Source organism: Rhinolophus sinicus, linkage group LG04 (assembly GCF_036562045.2).
Source record: "Rhinolophus sinicus isolate RSC01 linkage group LG04, ASM3656204v1, whole genome shotgun sequence".
NCBI classification, from domain to species: Eukaryota; Metazoa; Chordata; class Mammalia; order Chiroptera; family Rhinolophidae; genus Rhinolophus; species Rhinolophus sinicus.
Window position 1 is genome coordinate 66,572,761 of NC_133754.1, and position 21,619 is coordinate 66,594,379.

The 21,619-nt window shown below is 44.4% G+C and overlaps 1 protein-coding gene across 7 annotated transcripts in view; it reads right to left on the reverse strand.

Annotated features, from left to right (window-relative positions):
* The window catches only part of RBPMS (RNA binding protein, mRNA processing factor), a 157,860-nt gene that overhangs the window by 25,408 nt on the left and 110,833 nt on the right, over nucleotides 1-21,619 (reverse strand). For 3 of the 7 annotated variants that reach the window (XR_012495529.1, XR_012495528.1, XM_074329695.1), the window contains exon 6: nucleotides 4,344-4,474. The exons of 1 other annotated variant lie outside the window; for it this stretch is intronic. Coding sequence is in view for 4 of the 6 variants with exons in the window: in XM_074329695.1 (XP_074185796.1) it covers nucleotides 4,344-4,474 (131 nt within the window). In the remaining 2 variants the exon portion in view is untranslated. Of the gene's footprint in view, nucleotides 1-1,390; nucleotides 1,621-1,674; nucleotides 2,074-2,094; nucleotides 4,475-21,619 lie in introns of those variants that run through there. 3 more of the 7 variants (XM_019750510.2, XM_074329696.1, XM_074329693.1) reach the window with 3 other exon arrangements.

The following is a 21,619-nucleotide window of genomic DNA, read 5'->3' on the forward strand; positions in this document are numbered from 1 at the left end:
TGTCTTCTTTAGCTCAGTATTCTCCATAGGGCACAGTTAGTGACAGAGGAGATGCTTAATGAATTTTTTTTTTAAAGTTTAAAATGCAATTCTCAGAAGTCGCATGGTGCTGTGGAGTGAATGCTGGATATGGCGGTGGCGGGGTTGGGGGCAGCTCTGCAGTGAGGCCACCCACACACCATTCCTAGGTCCATCTCTCCCCCGTGATATTTCTTCCCTGTTTGCTATGTCTCTTTTCCCATGGTCCACTTTGGTATTTATTTTGGATTTAACCTTTACAGTTTTTCCAGTGTGTCATAAGGGACCTCCCAAGGGGCATGGCTTGCCCCTGGGAAGTCTGTGTTATGGTTTGAAAACCTTGTTTATGTGCAGGTGAAGTATTGCAGTGCAGATCTGCTGTCACTCAGGGCAGATGAGGCCTCTGAAGAACAAACAGGTCACCAGGACTTGCTCTCTGTCCTACTTACCTGCAACATTTTCTGGCCCAACAATGTGACCCTGGTCGAGGGTAAATGGTATTCTGTTTCTAGAATGTAGTGGGGACAATGCACTTTGTTGACTTTCTCTCTATTCCATCAGCAGCAAGACTAAAAAGTAAACACAAACCCAGACTTAAAAAGCTGAGATGTGTGACTATGAAGTGACAGGCACAGCTGGATGTTCTCTTCAGAGTATAACTTTCCTAAAAGCCGTGGATGAAACTTTCCTCTCCTGTTCACAGTGACTTACATAATATAGCTAATAAATTTCAAATACCAATGACCTTGAAAGCAAACAGGATGATCACGTCTAAAAATAATTAATGCTCTTCTTAGAAGTCAAATGTGTGCTGCACCAAGTAGTTTTTTTCATCTCTATGAAAACAAGGCAACACCGAGGCTTACAGTCCCACCACTGTATCCAATAATTCTTAAACATTGGGATTTGATGTCAAATAAACATCTTCAACTTAGAACCGGAGGCACCAGACCACAGACTGAAGGCAGGGCAGAACCAGATATGCGAGGCAACTCCTTTCCAATGACAATTTCTGTCTCCTGGGTCCTCCTTCTGGATCAGGGTAGACAGCTGGAAAACACATTGATTGCTTCAAAGAGGCTTCCACTAGCTAGACACATCATCCTGCTGAAACGAGGTCTCCTGGTAGATGTGACCCATGGATGTTCGACCGAGAATCTTCACTACTCAGCTCTTGATGGTCCAGGAGCCCAACAGGATACGAGCAGCAGCAGTGAGCGAGGCCTCGGCTCCGGCTGCGTCTCCCAGGGATGCTCCAAGTCCTCCCACAGAACGTGTTTTGGGCCCAGTTCTCCCCCAAATCTCAGCCACAGATAATATCTTAGCTCCAAATCACATCGTCATGAAAACAAAACGCTGCAGTCTACTTGAGACCATTTTTGCTCTGATTAAAATTTTTATTGAATTCTCTCAAAATGTTACCAAGAAATAAGTTTTTGCAAAAGGGGGAAAAATAGCTAACAAACAAATTCAACCTGGGAGCTCCCTCTGCTGGTCTGCAGTAGGTTGATACGTTACAAACACATTCCCAGAGACAAATCTAATTTGCTGGAGAAGTGGACAAAAGACAGGTGTGTTGGGCTTTGCCTCAGGAGAGAAACACTAGAAGAAAAAAAAAATCCATGTCTCAAAACAGAGCACAACATTGCTGAGAAAAGCAAAATAATTTAAAAACTTCTCCAAGACATATAATAAGATTTCCAAAACAAAAACGGAATTATCAACTAAGGGATGCTCCGTCTGGGCTTCCCCACTGCTCTCCCTCCAGTTAATAACAATGCTCTTAGGCCTTTCGGTGAAGGTTAAGTTCTCATCCCCTTGTCTTTGCCTCCAAGTCTCTTCTTACAGGCTTCTCATCTACTTAGAGAAGAAAGATCCAAGAAGTCATTGGAGTGAGGCCTTTTCAAAATTCCATCAAAGAATAAGTCTTTGGTGAGCCAGCACTGAGGCGTGGAAAGAGCAAGGCCTGTGAGTCACGTGACCTGGCTCTAGTCATGGCAGAGCCACTGGCGACTTTGAGTAACTCTCTCCATCTTCTCCGGTCTGTTGCCTCATCTGTAAAATGGGTCAGACCAGTTGATCTGTAAAGCCTCTGCCAGTTCATTCTATGATTCTCAGAGTGGACAAAGAAATTTAAGTAATGATATTTGTTCAGAGTCTTTAGGATACAGAACCCAAGCTTGCTCTGGGAATGACTCGAAACAAGAAGTGGGGTTGAGCACAAAGACCTCACTGATACCAGGTGAGAGTCCCACCCACTCTAGGAGAGATGCGGCAGAGCCGAGTGGATTCCAGGCTGGGCAAGTACTCACAGGGGAGGGTGCCCCCTCCCGCCCCCGGGCAATACATCCCATTAAGTCAAATGGCTGAGTCTACCTAAGCTGGGCTCTGTCTCTCCCCATCCTTTCTCACAATGGCATGGGCTTTCTCATCTCCTAAGAGTCTTTAGTTCGTCTTCCCACCATATCCCCAGATACTATATTTTTACTTCATCTGTTGTATGAGTGAAGCAAGGGCAAATTACCCAGATGTCATGGCCAAAAGCCACACCGTTCCTTTCTGGCCATTGTCAATTCTTGCTTTTCCAGGGTTAACGAAGGGTGAAAGGCTTTGCTGCTGATTAACCAAAGCCATGGACCTTACAAAGACTATGTGAACTTGGCACAGTTGCATGGTGTTTATTAACATCGGCCTCAACTGTCAATGGATCAGTATCCAGGCGATCTAGCAAGAAGAGGAAGACGAGGAGAGGAGACACAGCCACAGATGGGAGAGGGGGCACAGAGGGGTCCTTGAGCTGCTCCCCATCACCTCCCAGGTGATCCCCGAGGCCTACTACAAGCAGGCTGGTGGCTCAGCAGATATCCACAGGTTTACGTTTTATCCCTTCTTCCTCCACCTGCCATTACGAGGGTGACCAAGCACTGACGTGGACAAAAGGCGGAAAGAGCAGCAGGGGAAGGAGAAGCAAAAAGCTCAGCTAACCTAGAAATGAGTCGTCAGCCTCAGAATAATCCTGTCACTTGAAGTTACTTTCTGTCCCAAGTACTCCAGCAGCACCATCTACATTTCTCTTCACTACTTTACTCCTCCTCCCGACACAGAGTGAAATCGGGGCCCAGGCACCGAGGCTGTCTCTGCAGTTTGCCTGCACGGTGCCCGGGGAGCCGGGCCACCCCTGCACATAAGGAGCTCTGACAGCTCAGCTGAGAGAATGGAAGGCTGTTCAGCCAACACCACTCCTGGCCCCGTGGCCTGTGAGGCCCTCACGGGGGCTGCTTGCGGGTGTTTGTACAACACGGTGAGCTCTGTACAACAGAAAAGAGTTTTAAGTCAGAAGGAAGAGTTTTCTGGGAAGCTGTTTATTTCATCCAGCCTTATAAATAAACACTAAGCAAAACAAATAAACAAAAACTCTACCTGTGTAGGCCAACAATGTTTTAAAAACCAGGCTTTCTTGCTTTTAGAGGAGTTACACATGCAGTAAGTAAGACACATGAAATCTATATTCTATCTTATTTGCTATTGGTAATCACTCTGAATCCTAACACTGATCACCACTATGTGCACTAAAAGCAAAGCCAAGAGAAACATTTTTTCCAAGGGAAGAGACAGCGTTGGTATATAGACAGTAATCTTTGTGAAGAAATAAGGGAGTTTGTTTATAAAACTCAGGCTATTCTTAACTAAAAAAAAAAACAAAACCCTGGGCAGAACAAAGGCCTCTACCATGACCTACTGTTACATTCTAGACACTGTATCGTACCTTCTTTTCTGCAGGGTTTCCTGAAATGGAAGAAAAGGAACCCTTCATCTTTTCTGTAACATACGAAAGGTAGCACAGTCTTCCTTGTGGAAGCTCCCAACTTGCCTCTTTGGTCACTAGCGCTCATAGAACACGAGAGCAAAAATCTCTCAATACGCAGAAACACACACAAACACAACTCCTGCAACAAGTGCACGCCTCCCCCTGCAGCCCCTCCACGCAACGAGGCATTCGCACATCTACGCTGTGACGCCCTCTAGCTGGCTGGGAGCTGGGGAGGAAACCCGGCCCAGTCTCGTGTGTGATATGAGGGTGAGCTCATTAAGGAAGAGAGAGGTGTCGTTCGGGGCAAACATCAGGCAGTGGGTGGTATCATTGCTGTCAGATGGTCCTCCTAAGTCCTGGAGGAGTGTCAGCTTGATTTAGAAGGGATCATTAATCTCCTGAAGGTGGATCTGTTAGCTGGGTAGATGTTAGTTGTATGGTGTGCTCTGGGGAACCAGGTTTGAAAGGACTGGTGGTGGAGTGAGTGAAGTCGTGGCCGATGGGTATAAATTACCTGGGCATGCAGTGAAGCGGGATAGGTGAAAGCAGGAGGAGGTAGAGCAGGCGCTAACTCCGCTGGGTACAGAGGGTACGGGGCCCACACTTCAGGGCTACTGGGGTAAAGTGCAGGCACTGTGAGCTCATCTGCAAGAAAAGAATAAGGGGAGAGTTAGTGGTTACCACACAGCTGGTTTCAAATCAGAAACAAAACACCCAATACCCCAAGCCCCAATCAGTGTCAGAAGTCAAATTACTCTCATTCTTTTAATAACTTGCTGGCTTTGGTCCCCCAAACTCTAAGCAAGGGAATGGGAAATACAACATGACAAACAGCAACAGGCATCTGGTGCCTGCCCGGCCTGCAGAGATCTCAGGCCCAGGCTCTGCCTTGGACACTCTGATGTCTTCCCAGCTGTGGCTGGGGGAACCCGGGAGCAGTGGGGATTTCCTGCATAAAACAGCAAATGTGGTCCTCGAAGGGAAAGAGGAAGAACAAGAACCAGTAGGAGACAGCTCGTGAAAACCCACTGCAGAGTCTCTGGGAGAACAATGGCTTCCTGGCAGGACCCCAACAGACAAGAACTATAGGACTTTTCTGTTTATCAGTGTAATTAGCAGACAAATAAATCATGACCATCAAGCATTTTACATTTAGCCCTCAGAAGCACAGGGCCAGACACTGTCCCTACAGGGCATTTAAGATGTGAAAAATTCAGAGAATGGAAGTGAAGAGCCTTGAGTATCCTGATGAAAGTTAAGCTCCACAAAGATGCAAATAAGTACGTTCACAGGTGCCATTTACACTGACTATATATATTTTTTTCCCCAGGAAAAGTGAGTCAGGTTGCCAGCTGACTAGTCTAAATGTTCCTCGTACATCCCTGATTCCATTCAGGTCAAGCCACAGTTTGCCAGACTGAAAGGCAAGTGTCCGGGCCTCAGAATGTATCAGGAAGCCACCCATTAACATAACAGTAAATGCAAGAGTGAGCATCTCAGCAAAGGCAAAAATAACAGCCATCAATAATTACGAATCTGGACCCTGTGAAGCAGCAATCTCAATATGCGCTTTTATCACCTGTCAAAATCTGAAATCAAGTGGATCGAGGATGCCATCCAGCACTGCTGAGGGAGTCAGGAGACGGTGACTCGATAAAGCCATTAGTGACTCCGCCACTCAGGACTTCCCAGAAGTCTACAGTGCGTGTGATCCAAGGAGAAGAGTCACGTAACTCCTTCCCACCATCTAAGAAGCCACCCCAGGCCCACTCATTCCAGGTCTCCCTCATCCTCCCCCTCCTCCCCAACTCGGTCTCTGGGCAGGGTTTTCAGTATGGGAAGCGGCTGGAAACAGAACCCTGCTTTGCTGACTGATGCAGTGATTGCTCTGTGGAGCAGCCAGAAAGCAGCGGAGCCTGTGGGTGCATGTGGAGCAGGTGGGCAGGGCTGGGTGAGGCTTTCCATAGCCAGCCCGCATGGCAGGAGCTTGGTGATAGGAGTTGAGAGCTGACTGACGACTTCCATTCAGAGGGCAGCTCAGGGGTCCCAACGATGGGGTGTGAAGTACTGTGGCTGGTTGGCCAGCCGGCCTCCCCGTCACGCTCTCCCCGATGCCTTCTCTCAACAAGGCAGTAAAAATGACCTCTCAGGAGGCGGATTGGGAATACAGACTGCCTGTATAACTAGGCTAGAGAGCCTAGGCCAAAAGAGGGAACTGCTAGTCATTATTTAGACAGGGAAACAGTAGCATCATAAGCCTCTTTAAAGTGATCAGGTCTACCCCACCAGTTGTAGGCGTGTAGGTGTCTGTAGTTTCTGTAAGGAAATTCCTTACAGGGGAGTCGAGAGACTGCTTAACAGACCTCCATTTCCTGTCATGATGAGACCATATGATTTCCATTAGAGCAACTCCTGTGGGAGCCCAGCTCGTGGAAACCAGCTGCTGCCAGAACCAATGCCTCGATTTTTAAACAACCATTCTTAGGAATGACATGCTATTATTGTTGTTGTTGTTATTTCTGCTACCATGCTATTTTAAGACATTCTGAGTCTTTCTAAAAAGTCCAGAGAGTCTCAAGACCCAGCACACAATTTCTTCGCCCATGCTTGTACAGCCCCACTGTGACAGCAAAAGATTAAACGCCGGCAGAGGGGATATGCTTGGCCTGCAGCCCTCATCCAGCTGCCTAAAGGAACTGGCTAAGTGACCAATGGGTGCTTCCTTTAGAAAGTTTTAAAAATGAAATGTCTTTTAAGATATCTTAAAGAGATAAGTAATGGAGATACAGTGGAGTCAGCGTTTTAGCTGAATGGTTTAACTTACGATTTCCAGGCATTTCCACATTTTCATCCTAAAGCATTACTTTCCATTGGGTCGATACTGAGACTCAAGGAAAATTCACTGATGAACATGAACACAAAACCTAGCGCAGCAGAATGAGGGGTTTGTTTCCAAATCCCCTAAACCCAAAGCTACCCAGTATAGTCAGGTAGGGAAGCAGATGCCTAAAAGAGACGAGGGTGAACTTACGCTTGATAAATCCTTTGCTACATCTCATCTCTCCCTTCTCTTGTGACGGAATCACAAGGAGTTACTGTAAATGTCAAGAGACGTGCGGCACGCAGTGGGGTGACGAGCAAGAGGGGGCTCAGAACGTGTCAATGAAGGTGTTCCACGCTAGCGACACTGGGAGCAGAGGGACGGGCGTGAGGGTGACTTCTAACAACGAGTTTTCGGGGATCTGGGCCTTACTCAAGTCTGGGACAGCTCTGAGACTGGCATTTAGGGTATAATAATGCTTGTGGTACCCAATGGAAAATTCTAAAAGTTGTTTACAGATATACCAGTGTTTTCTTTGTTCAAGGAACTTAGAAAATATCCATAGGAATTAGATCTAAAATTTCTCAATCTTTGTAGTATTTGTCACACACACTAAATAAACTGAGCAAAAGAAGGTTCAAACCAGAGCAAATGTTACAGAGCAGTCATTTTCAAAGTTAAAAATAAAAGCAGTGAAACCTTTTTTTCAAACTAATTTTTCCCTGAAACTCTTTTTAGTAAAAGTGTAGCTATTTTGGTTGACTTGGGGGAGGTGGAGGTGCGGGGTGGCGGGGGCTGAAGGACCTCACCCCCTGTGATAGTCCCCAAGGTGCAGCAGGGTTCCAGAGAAAACAGTTTGAAAACTGCTCTTACAGCTGCTCTCATGCAGGGACCAGTTTTTAAAGTAAGATCCTCTTAAAAAATCTGTGAACTCTGAACTCTTTCCTGCAGCTCCTGGAAACCTGTCTGAGAGAGGGAGGGGAGGGCGAGCGCTGAATAGCCCGAGTGGGGGGAAGAAACAAAGAACAGTGACACAGCTGGGATGGAGCAAACAGGCTCTCCTGACTTCCTGAAGTACCTTGGAGTGCCAAACGCGTCCTCGAGTGAGAGTTTATGGCCTCACAAACAAAGTGCAGAAAAATCTGACCCAGGAAATAGAACTGGTAAAATAACAGAAAAGAGGTAAACCAACCAGGTGGCGCTATCTCCTTCCTCCTCCTTCCTCCTTCACGCTCCCAGACCATGTCTTCCCAGCTGCACTGCAGCGCCCACAGTGCACTGTCCTGTGAGTCACTGCTTCTCAACATGTGCTCCCCGACCAGCAGAATCAGCTCCACCTCACAGGCATGGCCACCACACTGCAGCCGACAGCTTTTAAAATACACAATTCAGGAATGTCACTCTCCCACTTAAAACCTTTCTGATTGTTTTGCTCTCTGGATAGTCTGAACTCCAGGTATCATGGCCTAGAACACCCCACAGGATCCTGCCCTCATCTATCTCTACAGCCCTGGCTCTCGTCTGGTTTTCCCTCGTGGTCTAAGACAGTCATTTTTCAATGCATCACCATGCCTGGTTCTCTCCCACTTTTAGGCCTTGTACGCTCTCGTTCCCTCTGCCAGAGGTGTTCTTCTGTTCTCCCTCACCGGGCTTAACTTTCGCTCATTCTTCAAAAGGACTCTCCTCCCTGGGGCGGGCTTCTCCGCCTTCTGCTGCATCCCGCACCTCCCGCACCTCCCAATCACTGCCGTCACCTCCAGGACTGTAACCTCTTATTCTTTGCTTACCCTGGTGCTTAGCATAGTGGATCAGAAAGTATCAAGAAGTCAACCATTTGCACTATACTGGACGAAATGAATGGAGAGAAAAAATGCTTATATCTTGCCCTTCAGAGGAGGAAATGACAAAACTGTAGGTTAATTCAATACTGTGTGGCAGAGACGTAGGCACAGAAAGAGGATGGACGTGAGCGCATGTAAATGTGATTCTTAAATAAGACAGCATTCTAACCCTGCTGTAAAAACACCTTATATTTGCCTGCATTTTTATACACAGCCAAGAGCTTGCACATCCAGTATCATTCTGGCGCCTCAGTAAAAGCTCTGGGCAAAGTGACAGGAATGGGTATCTCATTTTAACAATGAGGAAGGATCTCTCCAAGGTCTCATCGCTAACTCACAGTGTCTAACCTGGATTAGAACCCAGGTCTCTTGCCTCATGGTTCAGCTCCATCTCGTCCTCTGTGCAGTGGGGACACTCCCATTACTGATTTCATCTCTAGGTCTTCATCTCCAGGTTTGGGGTACTCAATTTACTAGAATAAACTCAGGGACAGAGTCTTCCAGGACAGCTTGCCTGAGAGATGAAGAATTTGGCCAGGGAAAAAATTAAAAAGCAGCTACGACAGAAAAGGCCTAAATGAAAAGTCCCATTTGAATGGGGGGAAAAAATCCATTTTGAAACAAGAAAAATAAATCAAGGATTCTATTAAGCAATCAACTCCCACTCACATAGCTCAGCAAGTAGTTGATCCATGTCTGTTAGGCAAACCCTTCAAAAATCCGCCTTGCGAGGCCTGTTTTGAGGGCCTGGCCCCTGAGGACATGCTCTTCCGGTATCATGGCTAAGACTGCAGTCCACATCCAGCTTCTGAGGCCCTGCGCAATACACACTAGCTTCTACAGTGGGTCGACTAGTGTCCTCCCAAAATTCACATCTACCTGGAACCTCAGAATGGAACCTTTTTTGAAAACAGGAATTTTGCAGATGTAATTATGTAAGGATCTCGAGATGAAATCATTCTAGATTTAGGGTGGGCCTAAATCCAATGACTGGTGTCCTTATAAGAAGAGAAGAAGGTAATGTGAGGATGGAGGCAGAGACTGGAATCGTGAGTCTACAAGCCCAGGATTGCCAGCAGCCACCGGGTGTTAGGAGAGAGGTATGAACAGTTTTTCCCTCTGAGCCTCCAGAAAAACACCAACAAGACTGACAACTTGATTTCAGACCTCTGGCCTCCTGTACTGTGAGAGAACAGATTTTTGTTGTTTTCAGCTACCCAGTTGGTGGCAATTTGTTGGGCAGCCCTAGGAAACTATAGTTCCCATAGAAGATCACACAGCTTCACTGGCTCCCGAAGATAAGCACAGGGAAGAATAAAAAGATTTGGTGAAAAGCTCAAAGGATGTGCCCAGCAGCACCTATCACAAGTCATGACTGTAACTTTTGTGTTCTGCACAGGAAACCCACTGCACTGTGTGCTGGAGACACCAGGAGAAACCAAGGCTGCGCTCAGCGCTTCCCCACCTCTGCCTGCTCTTCCTCACGGCCCTTCGCCGCTCCCACTGCCTCACTTAGTAATTCTGTGTAGGATAACTCATGAATCTACACCTTTGGTTTTTGCTCCAATGTAGACAGCCTGAACTCATCACACTCAGCTCCCCCAGTGAACTCACCGTTACTCATAAACCAATTCCTCCCCAAAACTCCCATATCCGAACAACTGCTAAGTCCTAATGACGTTAGAGAGGACAGATGCTGATGCTGCTGACAGTGGCAGGACAATAGGGCTGAGGATCACTGGTCTCACTGCGTGCGCCACACACGGGGCTCGTGCGCCTCGCGGGAGCGGCTGCATTAGCCCCTTGGATGTTGTGAGGAAGCAGAGGCACCAAAAGGTCACACAGTGCAATGACTCACAGCAAGTCCAGGGCCCATACCCTTGACTTCTCTGCCTCTCCATGTGGATTACGTTTCCTCTATGCCTTTTCTCATGTCTTTTCCTTTTTATCCCTATACTTCCACCACCCACATGCAGGTTCTCACCTGGACGGTTTTAACAGTCTCTTGAGACTTTTAAACTGGCTTCCTAATAACTTCCACTCTCTCTCCACTCCAATTTTTCTGTCATAACACATATTCCTGGAGCAACTCTTTAAACCTGCAGGAAAGGCCAACCCAGACCCACAAAATAAGTATGCCAAGGAAATTCCCAAAGCCAGTGAGTTGGTCTTGATTCAGCTGGCCCAGAGTCACCTCCTTTCCAGTTAATGATTTTCTGCCATGCCTCTGGCAGTCACTGCTCTCACTACCCAGCTGTTTCATACAAGAAACAATCCAACACAATCCATCGTTTTAAAGGGATCTGATCCCTGATCTCAGAGTTCAAGGGAACCCAGAGCATAAGCAGGAAGAAACTTGTTCCTCTGGGGACTTGACTTAAGTCCTACTGTTACCTATTCTTTTTCATCACAAGGGGACATTTTTTTTCCTCTTCCTGAGCCCTGCAGTTGCCCTCTGAGGGTATTTGCCAGCTTCTCTGATAACCGGGGTTTCTTAATGACCGCATTTAATTCTCGATGTTTCACAGAAGCTGTGTTTTCAGAGAGCGTTGGTTTTCTGTTACAGAAACAACATAAAAACATTTATCCAGCACCACTCTGCTAGAAACGTTGGTAAGCTTCATGAGGGTAGAACATTGTTCAGTTGTATTTACTAATATGCCCTTTCACAGTGGCTGGCACAAAGTAGGCATTCAATAAATATTTCCTGAATGAACATTTTGCATAACATACCCCCCACTCCTCTTTTTCCAGTCTTGAACTGTCATGTCCCTTAAAGTGCTTCTTCTGCCTCTTTTGTTGCGCAAAGAGCCTTTTCCATCTGTGGTAGATAATTTAGATTATAAAGGGATTTCAGTATTGTGAATAAGAGTGGCTGTCACACGTCAAATGGTAATAATAAGGATACTTATACACTGCACACTTTGTGTAAAATATTCCACCGACGTTAATCTATTTAGTCTCCACAACAGCCTTATGAGGTAGGTACTGCTATTATCATCTGCACATCACAAATGGAGGATGCTAAGGGCTTGGAGAGATTAAGTGACAGGCCCAAGGCCATGAGCTAGGAGGAATGAAGGCATGATGGGAATAGAAGCAATGCGGCTCCAGAGCTCGTGCTCTTAAACCACTGTATTAAGATGGTGGTTTTGTCTAGGCAAATACCTTGCCCCCAAACCATAAAACTTAACTTCTAAATCAAGTTAGAAAAGACAGGCACTGCCTTCAAAAACAAAAAGGAAAAAAAATGACTCCTTTAGGGTAGATGAATAACACAAGATGTTACTGTAAAAACATGACAATTCTGGCCTGCTTTTCCAGGCCATGATGATATGTAATTATTACTTAATTTTATTTTTAAAGTTTATAATAAAAAAGGAAAGAATATCCATAGGTAATTTTGACATGAGTTTTACCAAAACTAGTTAGGAGGCATACTATGTGTATATGAACACTGAGTGAGGGAGACAGAAGGTATGAGAATGCAGGCTTGGATCACAGAGATGATACATGAGAAATGTCAGCAACTTGTGCTTTACTAAAACATTTAGTGTTTTAGGAAAAATTCCACTTTCCACTCACGTTTTGGGGGAATATATATATTATTTGGTGAGGGAGGAAAATTAGAAAGGGAGAGGTATGTTTACAAGAACATGTGGAGGCGTAGGTGTTTCTTAATAAAATAGCTGCTGGCTATATCTCTAGTCTATAAAAACAGATCATCTACAAAACTGTTTTATTAAATGATAAGCTCTTTGAGTGCAGGGCCTGTCTGTTTTGCTCACCACTGTATCCCCAGTGCCTAGCATTGTACATGTCATACAGCAGATATTCAAAACTTTTAATAGTTTTGGGCATAAATAGTGTTGGGCATAAATCTTTGAGTACATCTTTTTTTCCCCTTTGAGATAAATTCTAAGAGTGGAACGACTACGTCTAATGTGATGAACATTTTTAATACATACATCTTGGTGTGTTGAAATGTTGTTTCAATACATATTCCCAATAGAAATAGACACATTTGTACCAATTTGTCATGTGACAATATTGGAGATCATCATTAAAAACAAAACTAAAAAAAACATTGACAACTTTATAAGCAAAACCTGTCTCCATTGTTTGAATGTACGTTTCTTTGATAGTTAAAGAGGCTAGACTAGTGTACTTCCACATTTCTAGCTGGAATGTGTGCTGCCTAAAACGTCTTCATTAAGGCACGTTGCTCTCTTGAACATCCAGGATGGACCACACGTCCTTCTTCACAGCAGCCATACAACCTGTGTGTACCTTGATCATTGCTCCTGTCACTTACATTGACACTCATCTCTTTCTGTATCTTTCTCCTTCCCCAAGTTGTAATCTCTTACTCTCAGCATTGATGTCTGGCACACAAAAGATATTCAATGAAAATTTTAAAAAATTTAACTCATATTACCAAGTGCCTGCAACTTATTATACTATCAAGTGTATGTGACAGTGAGAAATACATAGCTGACTTAATGATTTACAGTTTAGCACATTTCCTTGACTTTTAAGAAAATGTCAGTCTAAATCTGTACAGGATCCAGTCCTGGATAAAAAAGGCAAAAACTTTAATAACGTGTCACAGCCATCAGTTTTAAAGAGATTGAAAATGACTTAGAGAACTGATGAATCAGAACTTCAAAATATATCTAAGGTCCAAACGACACAAAGCCAGACACACACACACACACACACACACACACACACACAGTGGCCTATGGGCCATGTGAGGAATTTCTGGGTGGAGTTGTGTGTCTGAGCTGAGCCCCTCCTGTCATCTCCTCCCTCCTCCTGGCTCTGTAAGCTCAGCAGCTATACCCATTTGGTTCCCCATCTATGTTCACTCGCCGGTCCTGGGCCATGTGCCCTTGATTTATCCACAGGGAGTGTCATGAACATTCCCAAGCCGCTGGCAGAGCATCAGATCCTGGCTGCACAGGCTGCAAAGATGAGCGGTGGGTGGGCCACACTGGCAAAACCTCTGTCACCATTACTTCCCCTACTTGTTGGCTTTCTCTCATGCCAGATCAACACTGGTCTATAGTTTGCTGTTCTGAAAGTGATTCTGAGTTAAATGTGCGTGGCCACGTCAAAAAGTTCCAAGCATACTTTCTAGAATTCAAGAAAATGTATCCATCTTTATGGAAATAACAAAAACTAGGCACTAGCTTATGCTAACATTCTGTATCCCAAGGGGCCTTTCCAACCACAGAAAAGAGCCCATAGACTAAAAGGTGTCAGTCCACATAGATGATAAAACACCTACTGAAGTAAAATGCCATTGTCTCTAGAGATGAAGCTGGAAAGTTTTAGTATTGCCCTCCCTAGTTTCTCAGGCGATCCTATAATTTGGACTCCTAAAAATTTTAGTTAAAATTGCAATTATAAAATTAAACAAATCAATTAATTGACAGAGAGGAAGCTGTGTATATCATTTATCACCTTCCTGACTGAGGCGGCTTGGGCACTTGCCTCCAACCATCACCACCACCTCACCCACCCTCCTGGCGGCCCGAAGCACCAAGACGGACGCAGCCAGAGGACTTACTGCAGGCAGACGGGGCCCACACCAAAGCCAGGAGTCTGGTATGAAAAGGCTCCTCCTGCCAGTCACTGTGAACTATGAAAAACCTCTAAGAACAAAGCGTCAGTAGACCCAGAACTTCCTGCCCACATGTAACCAAGTTGCCAGCATATGGGAAACTCAGAAACCTGCCCTCCTTTTTCCGTCTCCTCCAAACTCCCCTTCCTTGAGTCACTCAGTCTTACAACCTGGTGACTTCAGATGAAATCCTGAGTGCAAAGCAAACCCCACTTGCAGAAGCACTAGTCTCTGTCTCAAACTGCTTTCCTCCTCCCTCACTCTCAGAGGCGACATGGGTCCCACATCACCACTGAAAGGCATCCCACCTGCACACTCTAGGATGGAATTGAATACAATGTTTTCTGAGTGTTGAAGCATGAGGCCGCAGGACGGATGAAGTAATTGGGCAGTTTCCAGTTAAGAATAACAAAACGAGAGAAAGCTAGTTCTTAAAGTTAAATGCAGCTCAGGGACAGCATGAATGAATAAATCCCAGTATCTAAAAATGTCAATTTAGTCAGGGCTACTTTCTTTCAAGTTTTATCACTTTTCTCTGTCCATGTCTTCAACAAATATTTACTAAGTACCTACTGTGGGCCAGATGCTGAGTGAATACCACCATCTTTTATTTTTCCAGCCCAAATTTGGCACAATGATGCTGAGCCACGGAAGGACCTACCTCATTATCTATAAACTTGAAAGTATAGGCTATTCAATTAAATGTGCTTTGGTGATCCTGGGGTGGGTAAGAAGAACATATTTGAAAATAACTATTTGAAAATGAAACTCCTTATTAATTTCATGGTGGTAGGCTATTAGGAGGATGTGATTTGTCATCTGGAAAGTGCGGGAAGAACTGTAAACTCTTCTGGGAGCCAGCAAATGGTCACCAAAAAGGAAATGGACAAGAAAAAATGACTTTGTTGCATCATTATTATACATGAGGTAATTCCAGAAATGTGGTGAAAAGTGACTCAGTAAGTTTCTCTGAAAGTCAAACCAGTGTTTCTCCTCTTCGAGTCTTTTAGTTGTAAATGTTGCTAGCTGTGTAACATTTGGCCTTAGTTTCCTCAGTGAAAAATATAGACTATCCCATCGGTTAATTATAAAAAGTAAATGAGAATTTGAGATGCTCACAGTAAGTACATATTATCATGCAGTGTGAGGTAGCGAACGACTGACACTGACATGGGAGAGGAGGAGAACACACTCTGGGGGTGTAAATAATGTCTGTGCTACAGGAAATCTCTCCTATTACCAGAAAATTCCTTGGTTCATTAAATTGTTTGGGGCCGTACATGCTCGGAGGAGGCAGCAGGGAGTGGTCCTGTGGAATGTGTGCCACTTCTCATGTTTAACTCTGTTTCTTCCTCATTCTTTGGTGCCTCATACTTGTCCAGCTCTTCTGACTGAGAATAAGTTGATGATCGTATAAGACAAAACCTTTGCTACAGGGCGTGGTGTGTACTTTTTTATTTGTAAAATAACAATAGGGCTCTTCTTTTAAGAGCAGATGCTTCCTTTAAAAGAAGTCTCACTGCCCTTCAGCTTCTCTAAGGGAATGTGATCCACTCAAAAGGCTCACTTAACCTCACAAACAAAACCGGCCAAGTACCTGTGGAGACTCTGACCCACACTTCCCTGAGCTCCTGTTCCACCAGCTACGCGGCTCCCAAGTTACAACAGCAGCTTCTGGTGTCCATGCAGCTCAATCCCTTGACTAGCACCCTTGATTTCCTTTCTTCCCTCCATCTCTGCACCTCATAAAAATCAGAAAGATTTAACCGCAGAATTTAAGAACAACCATAACAAAAAGCCTAGATCTTAACTGTGTAGGAGGTTAACAGTCAGTCACACTGTTGACTTTCCAGTAAGATAAACAGTGAAAACTTGGCAAGTTCTAACATATACAACGGCCCCCTCCCCCCATTCCTGAGGATTATACTCACTCTTGGGATGTGAATGACAGCAAGAGTTCATTTGTGAGAGCAGAGTGTCCTAACCTGGGCAGAAGCCCTGAAACGCCCAAAAAACCCGGCGGGCTTAGGCTGAGTGTCTTCATTTAGGGGAATAATAAGCAGTTCTGTCTCATGAGGATCTCTGGTGTGTGACGAACAGATTACAAATTACCTTCAAACTCTAAAAGGTTGCCTGTCAGTGTAAGTCTTTTTCCAGTTCTACTCTGATATGCAACACTAGGGAAAACGGGGTGAAAGGGTTAGCAGGAAGGCTGGGGGGCTCTGGCATGACTTCTGAGCACTGCTGGGGGGTCTGCACAGGAACCCGGGAGTTTGTGGGGTTGCTTCACCTCCCCAGAGCCAGATAGGAGGGCATTTTCAAGTAGAAAGGGCATGCCGAAGCCATCACAGTGCAGGCAAGACCCGTCACAAGTCTGCAACGGGCAGCTGGTTAAGCATTACGAAGGTGGTCATATGAGGTTTTGTAAAAACAACTGAGGAAGACCTTCACGCTCACACCTAGTGGCTAGCTAGGCAAGGAACTATAAAGTGCGTGTTCTTAGAGCCACTGCAAATGATGTGAGAGATCTGTATTTACACGGAAAGGTATTAACAAAACACTCATTGAAAAAGAAAATAGGTTGCAGAACAACGTATATAATACAACCTCATGAATACACACAGACACACATGCGCGCGCGTGCGCGTCGCATGAGGCACTGGCATAACGCCTTGGTAGGCAGCCGGAGGTCTCAGCCACTTTTTAGCTCTGTGACCTGGGCTAAGTCAGTAACGTCAAGGCCAAATTTCCTCATCTGAAAAACTATTAAAGAGGAAAAAGGAGAGGAGCAGGAGGGGAGTACCTGTTCTCAGAGACTGTCATGAGAATTAAATAATATATAAAGGATTTAGAAAACTACTTGTGATATAATACATATTTAATAATATTATTGTGATTATGTCTGGATAGTGGATTTTACATATTCTATTTTGCTCATTATGCTTTATGAATTTCTACCATGGCCATGTACTTTTTCCAGGTTTTTTTTTTTCCCCCTAAGGGGTAAAAACACAAAGGACACAAGGGCCTTTGGGGGATAAAAAAAAAAGAATATTTATTCTTCCAGTGTTATAAAAATGAACATAGAATTGAATATGAAGACTAAAGATTTTCATTTCATATTTGTTAAATTCCATGTCAGTAAATACATACAGAAGAAAATATCTAACCCCAGCAAATGTGCCATTTAAACAAATAACTATTGAGTAGTATTTGTCTTGAAATAACTCTGAAGGGTTGGTATTATTGCTTCCACCTTAGAGACTGAGAAAATCCAGGGTGAAAGAGGCTGGGTAACATGTCCTTGCTCTCACAACTAACGTGTGACAGACCTGGATTTCAAACCCCAGGTATGCCAGACTCTTGTAAAGACTACAGAATGTCAGTGCAGCGTCATGGTTTCTGCAACATGGTGTGACTCCAGGACTGAAGTGAGAAGTCAGGAGAGTCCGTCCTGGGTGGCCCTCAGCTCACCTTGTAACGTACATGCCAGTAAAAACGTGGGCTCTCAGCAACAGCCAAAAGGAGCAAATAACTCGTGTCCACCAACAGATGAATGGCTCAACAAAATGTGGTATAAATGGAATATTTAGCCATAAAAGGAATGAAATCCTAACACATTACAATATTGATGAACTCTGAACATTATGCTCTTACCAAGAAGCCAGGCATTAAAGGACAAATATCACATGCTCCCATTTTCAGGAAGTATCTAAAGTAGTCCAATTCATAGAGACGGAAAGCAGACAAGAGAGTATTGGGGCTGCCAGGGGAGGGAAATGGGGTACATTGCTTTATGATTAGTTTCTGTTTGAGATAATGAAAAAGTTTTGGAAATAGTGGCAATGGTTGTAAAACAACGTGAATTAATGCCACTGAACTGTACACACTTAAAATGGTTATAATGGCAAAATTTATGTCATATATTTTACCACAATTTAAAAAAATTAGTAATGTAATACAAAAAGAATTTAATCGTATGGTATGTGAATTGTATCTCAATAAATGTGTGGGGCAAAAAACAAAACAAAACAAAAAAACAACCCTTTGGGCTCTGTGGCCAGGCAGACCGGGCCATAAACCCCAGATAGGCAGCTTACCAATTATGACCCTGGACACATTTTTAAAAACAATCTGAGCCTGATTCCTCATTTGTAACATGAGGATAACAACTGCACTTATGTAATAGAGTAAATGAGGTAATTATGAGTAACAGCTGCTGCTGTTACCATTATTAAACTTCTCATACCTGAAGATTCCTGAAGGTCAAACATGCTCTACCTATTGACTCCAGGTTGTACCAGCTCTCAGAACTGTTAAGACCTAATGACCCACCACGGCAGCAAGAAAGAGTACATGTTCCACTTTCCCTTCGGAGTCCATCAGGCAAACAGACCTGCAGGAGCGCCCCCATCCTCCATGCCCCAGGCAGCAGCCGCAGCGCACCTCTCTTTGCCATCAAAATCTCACAGCAAATCAGAGGAGAGACAGAAAACAAAGGGAGCAAAATCCTACAGCAGAGACTGTTTGAGCACCTCGGACCATCCATTCTAAGCAATGTAACATCCTGCACAAAGAGAGTCCATCACTAAATAAGGATTACAAAATTTTAAAGGATCTTGATGGACCATATAATAACCAGGATGAAAATGAAGCAAGGAAAGGGGCTGCTGACTGTTCTCTCTCAACCTATCACCGTCTATCTCTTATCAGAGCTAAACCTACCCCGTTCCTTCATCCTTTTCTTATAGCAACTCCTCTTTCCAATCTTTCAATCATTTTCTTTGAGCTGGACTCCCTCCAAGTTTTTCTTTTCTCACACAGTGCTGAGGCCCAGCACGGGATGCAGGGGCTGGGAATGGTCTGGTAAACAGATCATAAAGCCCCACAGCACATCCACTGTGGGGCTTGGATGGTAAATTATGAAAAGATTAGGCTGAGGCTGTGTATGCAACCAATGGCTGTGGGCCAACTAGTGGGTGACGTGACAGGAGTTTACAAATGTCTAACAAAGGAGAAACTGTTTGGAGAGTTGTCCCTGGATGTTTCATGAGAAGTCATGAAATGAGATGAGAATGGGAAGTTTAGTTCAGAGACCTGGAGACTTGGTCGTTGGGGGGAAGAAGAACAAACTGCATGCAGAGTGAGGCTGGGAGCCCCAGAAAAGGCCTCTCAGGGCAGCTGTGAAATCATGGCTGGGGCAAGACTTCCATGGTGTGGAGACTCCACACCGGCTCATAGGGCTGTTCCCGTTGTTAATTCTTCTGTCTCTGCTGCAAATACAGAATGAGAAGCCTGCCTGAAGCTTTACAGTAATTCATCTCAAGGTTTTGTCAGAAAAGTTATTTTTGCCACACTTGAGTATCTTTAGATGAGAATCAGGTCCAAAGGGGCAAATGGTGCTGGAAATAGAGGCAGGGGTAGTACTGGGAAAGTTTCTTGAGAGTGTGTGCCAGAAAAACAAGCTAACGTGCCCTTTTTAGGATGGAGACACAGAGCACTGTCTGATTCATCACCCTGACACTTTTGGTGATGCACTTTCAATCATTCATTTCATTTTCTTGGATAAGAAAATGCCTAACGCAAAGCCATATCTCCTTCAAAACCCACCACTGAGATTTTTTTTTTTTTTTTTGAGATCTTGCTGATAATGTAATTCCCTTAGGGATCTCCAATAGCTGCCAATTCCTCCTGAATCAAAGACAACTTCTAACTGTAATAAGAATTGCCATTTATTCCTTCCTTCCTTCTTCCCATACCCACCACATACCATTAACTCACCTCTAGCTGTGTAAAATTAGTTATCATTTCTTGAACCAAGTTATTCTTGCCACTGAACTTTTGTAATTGATTTAAGTCAGGGGGGAGCCATACAGCTCAGAATGGCTTTCCCAAGGCTGTGTATGTTTCAAGAGCTAACTCTAAGGGCTTCCCAGCCCTCAAAGTTATTAACATAAAATTGAGCTAAAAATTTAGATCTCAGTAGAGCTACTTTTAAGAACTACTTACATCTATCGGCCTACTTGCGTGTAGTCAGTATCTACGCTACCACCTTAATTGCCTTCCTTCCTTCATTAGAACGAAAACCGTAAGATTTTTGCCTACCATTCTTCAGGTGGAAAGCTATCATTCAGTCCTCTCCTCCTGATGGCTGTTCTATAAGTAATTAAGTATGCTTTGCCCAGGTATAAGAAATCACTCTTTCTGGAATATCTCTTTCTTTCTGGGGAACCATCCCTCAGAAATCCAGATTCTGAGTGGCTATCACGCAAATGTGGAATTAGACTTGTTCCATGTGGCCCAGGGAATAAAAATAAGTCAGTGAGTTGTAGTGTCAGGATATATAGACTTCGGCCAGTTAGTAGTAAAACTGGATCAAAAATTAATTTAGCAAATATTTATTAAACACCTACTATGCATCTAACACTATGCATAGCCTAGTCTTATTACTCAGGAAGCTTAGAGACTACAGAGGAAGATGGAGAAATAACTGGCAATTTCAACACAGGATGACAGGTTTTCTCTAAAGGAATAACCACAGTTCTATAGCAGCAACCAACCCAGTAGGGAAATTAAGCTCGCTCTAGAGAGTCAGACAAGATTTCTAGAAGAGAGGGACAGTGAAGGTAACTTCTGAGGGGCAGGCAGCTAAATTGCAAAATGACTGAATTTACAGCCAGGGAATGGGCCCTGTAAGCAAAAAGCAGAGGCTCAAAAAGCACAGGGTGCCTCGGCCCAGACTCAGGAGCCCAGGACTGATGGAGCATGGCAGTTAGGAGACACACGGGTGGCGGGGGAGGAGCAGAGCAGCCGACCAAGAAGGGACTGCACGCTGCACTAAGGAGGCAAGAGTCTCTCCAGAGGGCAGTGGAGCTCTTTGCAGGTCACTACTGGGATCTGCATCTATTAGAAATCTCTTTTCATCAAAAGGAGACCTGTTATCATACACTGCTGCTAACCTGGGATTTAAATGCATCAAATATTTTACAATCAATGCATTTCACCAAGTACCGAGGAACTCTTTTACACATTGTATATGGTATTCAGAAGAGAATTCAAGAAAAAGCCCGAGGCTGGGAAGCCTCAGAGTAAGCGGTGAGTTGGGAAGGCCAGCTGCAGGGTTGTCACCAGCGGCAGAGCCAGGAGCTCTGTAAGGGTTGGTCCTGAGACCAGTCACCTACCTGGCCTTTGGGTCAATGCCCCATCCAATACTTTTCTCTATACCAGGATTTACCTACCTATCATCCCCTCAAGGAGTTTCCATTTCCGGACTAAAATCTCATTCTGATTCAGTTAAAGCAGTAACACAATTCCTTCTAGAAACTGGAAAAAAAGGCTCTTGTGGTTCCATTTAATTACTTAAAGACATTTCATGTTTCTCAAATATAAAGTCTCACACTTTTATCTGATGGTTTGTATTATGGCTCCAGAATTTTAGATGACTTCAGAGAGGAAGCCAGTGAACTTTGAAAGGACACATTTACATTTGTTTGCCGTAT